We start from the raw sequence: 8,536 nt of genomic DNA, 5'->3' as shown, positions 1-8,536 counted from the left end.
GAGTAGAAGAGCGCCCCCCTCCCTGGAAGCGATGTCCGCCTGCCGTCCTAGTCCTACGCGAGGCGGGTCCGGCCGGCGAGTCGACTGTGACCGCGCAGGGCCGACCCGAGCCAGCTGGGTCCCAGCTCGGTCGAGCTCAGCGTCTCTCGTCTCTCCTCGTGTGGCGGTGGGCGAGGCGTACAACGAAAAGAAGTTTACGTCGGCGAAAAAACACACAACTCTCTCGCACAGCACACAAGTTCGACACAAACCTACCATCACGACCTACCGTCCTCTCGCCACTCTCGGATCTGCCTGCGCAGCATGTGGTGCGGGAAGAGGCTAGTGTTCTCGAGCTCCGCGCCCGTCATTGGGCTCGTTGACTTGGTCGCGAGCCAGCGCTCGATCGCCGTCCGCTCGTAAGCATGCCCATCCGCCGCCATCACCGGGTCGCTCATGACCTCGGTCGTGATCGGGCAGATGAAGTCGGTCGGCGGCTCCTCCTCCCCCGGCGGCGCCTCCGGCTCTGGTGGCTGCTCCACCGCCGCCCGCCTCTTCTCCTCCAGCCTCGCGCTCTCCTCGAGCGCCGCCGCCAACTCCGCCTCCTCCGCCGCCGCCAGCGCTGCCTCATCCTCGGGCTCCCGCGACGGCCCAGCGCCGCCTCCGCCGCCCTTCCCCTTCTTCTTCTTCTTCTTGCCCTTCTTGCTCTCCTTGGCGCGCTCCGCCTCCTTCTCCGCCTCCTCCTCCGCCAGCAGCGCCTCGGCATGCCGCGCCGCCTCAGCCTCCGCCGCCGCTCTCTCCGCCTCCCTCGCCGCCGCCTCCGCCGACGCCTCCGCCGCCGCCTCCGCCGCCGCCGCCGCCGCCGCCGCATGCTCCTCAAGGGCGCGCACGCACCCGGCGTGGCCCTTCTCCTTGGCCATCTGCAGCGCCGTCCTGCCGCTCGCAGTGCACAACGCCGCGTCTACGCCCGCCCGCAGCAGGTGGAGGACGACGGCGGGGTGGCCGTGGGCGGCGGCGAACATCAGCGCGGTGGTGCCCTCGCTGGCCTGCGTGTTGATCTCCGCGCCGTGCTGCATCAGCAGGTCAATCACCCGCTCGCGGCCTTGGCTGGCGGCGTGCATCAGCGCGGTGCCGCCATTGCTGTCCTGCAAGTCGACCTCTGCGCCGTGCCGAAGCAGCAGCTCGACCACCCGCTCGTGGCCTTGTCTGGCGGCGATCGTCAGCGCGGTGCCGCCGTTGCTCTTCTGCAGGTTGATCTCCGCGCCGCGCCGCAGCAGCAGATCGACCACCCGCTCTTGGCCTTTGAAGGCGGCGCCCATCAGCGCGGTGCCGCCGTCGCTGCTCTGCTTGTTGATCTCCGCACCGCGCCGCCGCAGCAACTCGACCACCCGCTCGTGGCCTTGGCTGGCGGCGTGCATCAGCGCGGTCCAGCCGTCGCTGTTCTGCTTGTTGATCTCCGCGCCGCGCTGCAGCAACAACTCGACAACTCGCTCGTGGCCCCCTTGGGCGGACAGCATCAGCGCGGTGATGCCGCTCATATCGCCTACCCCGCAAGTCGCGTTGACCCGCCCGCCGCTGTCAAGCCACGCCAGCAGCGCCGCCTCATCGCCTTCCATAGCCGCTATCCCCGCCTCTTCGGAAAGGCTGCCCGGTGAGCCGGAAGAGGCCGCGGCCGTCGATCCCGCCGCCGCCTCGCCCGAGGAAGCGCCGCCCGCGCCGCCCGCCGTCGCCTCGCGCTGGGCCGCAGTCACCTCCTCGATGTGCTGCCGGAAGGCGCCGACGCAGGCGGCGTGGCCCTTCTCCTTGGCCATTTGCAGCGCGGACTTGCCGCCCTCAGAGCGCACCGCTGTATCTGCGCCCGCGCGAAGCAGGCGGAGGACGACGGCGGGGTGGCCGTGGGCGGCGAACATCAGCGCGGTCCAGCCTTCGCCGCTCTGCAAGTTGATCTCCGCGCCGCGCTGCAGCAGCAGCTCGACCACCCGCTCGTGGCCTCGGAAGGCGGCAAGCATCAGCGCGGTGACGCCTCTGCTGTTCTGCAAGTCGATCTCTGCGCCGCGCTGCAGCAGCAGCTCGACCACCCGCTCGCGGCCGTTGCCGGCGGCGACCATCAGCGCGGTGCCGCCTCTGCTGTCCTGCTGGTTGATCTCTGCGCCGCGCTGCAGCAGCAGGTCGACCACCGGCTCATTGCCGGTGGTGGCGGCGACCATCAGCGCGGTGCCGCCGTCGCTTTTCTGCTTGTTGATCTCCGCGCCGCGCTGCAGCAGCAACTCAACCACCCGCTCTTGGCCATGCTGGGCGGCGCCCATCAGCGCAGTGCCGCCGTTGCCGTCCTGCTTGTCGACCTCCGCACCGCGCTGCAGCAGCAGCTCAACCACCCCCTCTTGGCCCTTCTGGGCGGCAAGCATCAGCGCGGTCCAGCCTTCGCCGCTCTGCTTGTTGATCTCCGCACCGCGCCGCCGCAGCAACTCGACCACCCGCTCGTGGCCGTTGTCAGCGGCGTACATCAGCGCGGTCCAGCCGTCGCTGTCCTGCTTGTTGATCTCCGCGCCGCGCTGCAGCAGCAGCTCGACCACCCGCTCGTGGCCGTTGCCGGCGGCGCCCATCAGCGCGGTGACGCCGCTCACATCGCCTACCCCGCAAGTCGCGTTGATCCGCCCGCCGCTGTCAAGCCACGCCAGCAGCGCCACCTCCTCGCCTCGCGCAGCCGCTTGAATCGCCGCTTCGGTCAGGTCGGCGAGGGTTGGGTTGTCGATGCGCGTGTCGCTCATCGTGCCGCCAGAAAGAAGAATTTTTCGCGCACATTTTTTTTTCTTTTAGGGACGGGAGCGGGGAGCGCATCGCGAGTTCGCGACGCGGAGGACCACTCGTTTACTCTGACACGTAATCTTGAAAACGTCCAACGGAGCTCCGTGTTGCTTCCAGCGCCCTCCCCCGCGCTCCCTGCGGCCATGGCCGATACTACTAGTATGAGAGGTCATCTGGCTACCGCGAGAGCGACCCAACTCGTCGACATCGTCCGATGATTGTGCCTCAAAGTCAGCCTCCGGAGGCTATCGTGGGGTCGAGCCGTCAGTAGCCGTGACGCATGTGGTTCCACCACCCCTCGTAGGCTTTGCCTCTGACCGCCACCGTTCCCAGGCTGCCTAATGGGATGGAAAGGAAGGCTGGGCGAGCGTATAGAAGCGTGCTCGACCTCGTCGTGGCAACCTGCACGGCAGCGCTGGCAGGCGCGATGAGCGTCGTGCCACCTGACCCGAGACGGGTCGCAGGCGTCGTACCGAGGGCGTCGAGACCGTGTCCTGATGTGATCTGTACGGGTGAGTCTCGTCGGCGTCAAAGGAGCGACGTGCGACCTGTCAGAGCTTGCTCTCCGATCTCAGCGGCGTCGAGTCGTCTTCGGCGGCGACAATTCGGTACCTCCCCAGGACGCGCAGAGGCAGCTGCGACCCCGCCGAGTGGACGGGGGCACTCCGCGCCACCTGCCGAGTGCCCTGCTGCCTCTGGAAGGCACCGAGAGCGGAGAGGTACCAAATGGCGCAAATGACCAAAATCAAGATTGTGTAACGCGGGCTGTGCCACTGTGAAATGGAACTAGCCTTTGCAAAAGCCAAAACGCATCACACCAAACACCCGACCCGGCTCGATGGAGAGGCGTCCCTCCTCACCTAGAGCTAGACCTAGAGCCCTAGACCCCCTCGAAGCTCCCCCTCCGCAGCTGCGAGATCTCCTTGCGCAGGCCCGCAGCTTCGCTACGCGCCTGGTTTCCACCTCCTCCCTCAGCTCGCTGGCCGACGGCCACTTGTGGGGCTCGTTCCTGTGCGAGATGTGCACAAAGAGGTGGCACATCTCGATGCGCGTGCCCCGCCGCGAGCGCAGATGCAGCGTGCGGTAGCCCGGCCTCATGCGCCCGAGCACCACCGTATCGAACGCCACCTCCTCGGCGTCCACTGATGCATTCTCCTCGTCACTCTCCAGCACGGCGACCCGCAGGCTGGTCTCGTGCGGCTCCGCCGCCAGCAGATGCACCGTTTCTTAACGGAGTCGCTTAGGCGGCTCCGGTGGTGAGCCGGTGTGTGTGCCAGTCCGCGCCAGTCCGCGCCCTTGTCGTGCCAGTGTGCGGTGAGAGAGCTTCTTTGTTAGTGCCAGTGCGCGCCAGTCCCGTGCCCAGTGTTGTGCGAGGGAGTTTGTTGTAAAATTCTTTGTTTTTTTTAATTCTTTGTTAGTCCGTGGAAGTTCTTTGTTTACTACGGTGCTCGCGGATTCGACTGTCCCCCCGATCGTGCCCACCTCCATGAGGACGACGGCGCCTTCTAAAGGTTCGTCGCAGGCTTTGCCTCTTTTGGTACCTGTGTCGAACCTGTGTGCTGTGCGAGAGAGTTCTTTTCGTTTTCGTTCCCTTCCCTTACCACAGATACAAGGAAAGGCTGCTGGACAAGGGCGTGGGCGATGCTGGCGACCTCCTCACGGTGGTCGCTGTGAAGGGCATTGCCTCGCTCGGACTCCACGAGCTTCAGGCGGAGAAGCTCCGCCGGACTCTTCTCGGCCGACGGGGCTGGGAGGACGCAGCTGCTGTTGCGGCATCCTTTGGCGGCCTGTCGCTGGACGACACCCCTGCTGGGGTGGCGGCTGGCGACCAGGCGGCTAGTGGCGCGGCCAGCGCGCCCGCTCTCGACGGCATGGCCGTCGATGGCGGCTACGCGAGCGCCGACGATGATGCCGGGCCTGCCTCAGGTGGGCTCGCAGCAGCTTCAGGCTCCAAGAAGGAGCCTGGCTGCTCTCGCAGCGGCGCTCGTACGAGCGCTGCTGCTGAGGGCAGCGAGGGGGCGGTGGCTGGCAGCGAGGGCTGCAGCGGCGCACGCACCCCAGAGGCGGAGAGCGGGGGTGGTCGGCGGTCGGCGACTAGCCGGGGTCGTCCTCCCGGTGGGGGACTAGCACTAGCCGTCTTCCACATGGTCCCTCGGGTCCCTGCTGCTCCTAATCTCTTCGTACATCCTCCTGCTGATCTCCGCAAAGTCCTGCTCCCTCCCTCGTCTCGCCCTGCGCGTCTGCTCCGCCTCACCGTCTTCTGCCCTGCGTGCGTCGTCTGGCGACGGGTCCTCCATAGTCGGTCGAGGTCGCCGCCCTCCTCGTGCCTCTTCCCAACGTTCCCTCGCGAATAAGAGAATTTCCGGACCGTAAAACAAATAAAAGAAAACCTGTGGCAGAACGACGAGTGGCATGAAGGTTGCAGCGAGAATCGGTGAGGGACTGCGAAGACGGAAGAGAGATAGGAAAAGGCAGATCCGTGGGCGACGGCTAGCACCACACTCCTCTCCTTAAAATCCCTGTGTGGCGGCGCAGACTACAGTATCGAACGCCACCTCCTCGGCGTCCACTGATGCATTCTCCTCGTCACTCTCCAGCACGGCGACCCGCAGGCTGGTCTCGTGCGGCTCCGCCGCCAGCAGATGCACCGTTTCTTAACGGAGTCGCTTAGGCGGCTCCGGTGGTGAGCCGGTGTGTGTGCCAGTCCGCGCCAGTCCGCGCCCTTGTCGTGCCAGTGTGCTGTGAGTGAGGCTTGGGTTACCGCACCTCGTTTGATTGTACGGTCTCTCTTTGACTTTGTGGCACGCACGCATCGACATCGTCGTATTAGTTCTGTGATGTAAGGTAAGACACACACACTCCCACTCCACACAACCGTTCACCCTCGCGTGTCTCTTATTTTCGCTTTGACCGGCAAAAGAAAAATGCGATCGCCTTGACACGCTCTGAAGCCGCCCTCCCTGAGCACCTCCCTGAGCACCTCGTTTCGGCATGGATCCACAGTACGATCGCCGCGACGTCGCGTGGATCGCTGCGCTGCGTCGTGTGCTCGACGACGAGCCGTGTCCGACCGCGCTCGCCGACGCGCTGTCATGCATGCAAGCTGCTGGAATTTCCCTTTCGTATGACGCCATCCGGTCCAATGTGGAGGAGTGGCGAAGGGCGTGGCGCGCCGGCAAGCCCTGGGGAAACGCTGGCTATGTCGCGAAGCGCCCTGACGGCACCGCGGTGCCGCTGCTCCCGGCCCTCGGACTCGTTGCCCCTCAGTACGGCTTGACGGATGCGGAAGCGGAGGAGCGTGCGCTCGCCGTCGCGCTGTACACCAACGACGGCGAGGGCAGGCTGTTTCGTGTGCTCAACGCCGAGTTCAGCTCAGCGAAGCGCGCGGCTCTCGGCGGCGAGCTCAGCCCGCGCCTTCGAGCGTGCATCCCCTTTGCCAAGCTTCTCGAGGTGGCGCTGTCGGAGCTGCCTTCGGACTTCATCTTCTGCGGGCGGGCCTGGCGCGCCGTCAGGCACGTCTTTCCCGGCTACCCAGGCTTCAAGAACCTGCACGGCGGGCCATCGCCTCAAGTCCACGACCCGGAGCGCCACTTTGCGGACGGCTCCACCGTCTGCTGGCGCGCCGTTAGCATACCTGTGCATCGAAGCCGCACCACCCCTCATCGCAAGCCTGCCCTTCGCAGGTACCAGTTCAGCTCCTGCTCAAAACACCGGCAGGGAGTGCTGGACTTTGCTGGCTGGAGCGGTCCGAGCACACTCTTCGAGCTGGACGTCGAGCGTGGCTACGACATCAGCCGCCTCTCCTGCTTCGGCGAACACGAGTCGGAGGCGTTCGCTTCGTGACGGTCGGCTCTGCCCCACAGGCTCCTCACGCCACTCCCCTGTCTGCAGGTGCTCCTCCCCCTGCTCACGCAGTTGCGGGTGGTCGGACGGCCGAGCAAGACGTGCGTGCCTGAGGGGTGGGTCGCGGGGGATGGGCCGACGCCCGCGCCCTATCACCCCCCGGGGTCCCCACAGTACCCGCGCCGCCTTGGGCCGGATCGGGTTCAGCTCAAGCAGCTGCTTGAGGAGACGGCCGCAGAGGAGGCGGTGGACAAGCCCATCGTGGACCTGCCTTCCGCTCGGGCCTGCCTCCGGCGGCTCTTTGCAGCTGCCGACGCCAAGCAAAGGACGACGACTTCGATCCCGGGCTTCGCTTCGCTCCTGCAGGAGAGCGCCCCGGCGTCCTAATAGTGTGTGGGCGTGCCAGCTCTGACCCTCGACGTTGCTGCCCCTGCCGCAGGACGTTGAGGCCGATTTCGAGTCTCGCCAGAGGTCTCAGCCTCGCGTTGCAGTCGTCGGGCCGACCAGCAGCGGCAAGAGCACCCTCGTAAACGCGCTCTTTCGGCAGCTCGTGCTACCCACGGGTGCTCTGCCGAATACGTTGCTGCCTGTTATCATCGGCATGGGCGACGGAGGCGGCTACTCGGTCACGTTCGGGGGCGATGGGTTGGAGGAGTGTCTGCTCAGCCGTGAGCTGGCGATCCGCCCGTCGGACGGACTCTCGCAGGCGGACGCGTTTGAGCGCATCCGCCAGGCGAACGCGCTCGTTCGCGACATGCTGCGCGGCTGCATGCGTGCCTCGGATGAGCCTTCTCGCTCGCTCGAGTCGATCCGCCTCTGGCACATTAAGCTGGTCGTTCCTGCCGAGCGTGGACGGGAGCCAGCTAGCTTCGAGGTCGTCGATTGCCCGGGCGGCGGGGAGGCGCTCGGAGCGGCGCAGGAGACTGGCCTCGTCGGCGCGGCGGTCAAGCGGATCCTGCAGCACTGCATGTCCATCGCGGGGATGGTCCTCGTCAACGTCAAGGTGGACAACATCGTCTGCCTCGACGACGAGCAGCTCTTGCTGCCCTACTTTGGCGGCACGCGGCCCGACGCCAAGCTCGCCCTGACGATCAATGCCGTCGAAGACGCGCAGACGAGGCGAGACGCCGAGGAGCGCTTGCAGTACGACATGGTCCGGACGACGTTGCAGCGGCTCGGCGTCGACGCCGTCTTCTACGTGTCGGGCCGGACGATCCTGGCATGCGGCGTCGCGCAGTCCCTCATGGATGTCACCTCCTTCGAGGAGCTTCGGAAGCTCGCCTCGCTAGGCTCGAGCGCGAACACGGCGCTCTCACTTCCCGCCCTCTGCGCCCTGATCAAGAACGACCTTGGCATCGACGGGCCGCACCGCGAAGTGGTCGAGCACGGAATGCAGGAAATGAGGATCTCTGGCAGCGGCTCCCTCATTGAAAGGGCGCGGCTTGTCGTCTCGAGTCTCGGGCACGAGACGGGGGAGGGTGCGTCGCAGGCGCATTTGCTGCCGGCGCTCGAGTCGACGCACGGCGGCAGCCGCGAAGTTCTCGTCGGCCTCTACGAGTCTGGGCTGTTTGGAGGTGTGTGGAGACGCACACACGACGGAGATGCTCCGTTTACCTCTTAGGAACCCACGCGTCTGATAGGCGCCGGGCTGGCCGTCGAGGAGATCGAGTCCAGGCACCGGCAGCACGCGCTCGGAGACATCTGCCGCGCGTACGCAGCGGGTTGCTCCGACAACGTCGCGTTCGTTGACTTCTTCGGCACGTTTCTGCGCGAGACCTGGCCTCGCATGCAGATCGAGGCGCTGCTACGCGGAGCCATCAACGCCGTTTCTCTCCATCTCGAAGAGCGGAAGCGCGCGGTGACGGCAGCACAGCTGCCATTGGACGAATGCAAAGCCGAGCTGGAGCGC

At 66.2% G+C, this 8,536-nt stretch overlaps 1 protein-coding gene across 1 annotated transcript; it reads right to left on the bottom strand.

The window, feature by feature from the left end:
* Positions 1-53: 53 nt before the first annotated feature.
* EMIHUDRAFT_209217 (hypothetical protein) lies at positions 54-437 on the bottom strand (the record flags this gene model as incomplete). The annotated part of the gene is made up of 2 exons (XM_005771963.1): positions 54-84; positions 265-437. 2 exons carry the CDS (start codon positions 435-437, stop codon positions 54-56), a joined length of 204 nt encoding a protein of 67 aa, XP_005772020.1.
* Positions 438-8,536: the final 8,099 nt, after the last annotated feature.

This window comes from Emiliania huxleyi, assembly GCF_000372725.1.
Source record: "Emiliania huxleyi CCMP1516 unplaced genomic scaffold EMIHUscaffold_37, whole genome shotgun sequence".
Taxonomy (NCBI): domain Eukaryota; phylum Haptophyta; order Isochrysidales; family Noelaerhabdaceae; genus Emiliania; species Emiliania huxleyi.
The sequence above is the reverse complement of the archived record's forward strand: the minus strand, read 5'-3'. Positions and strand labels throughout refer to the sequence as shown.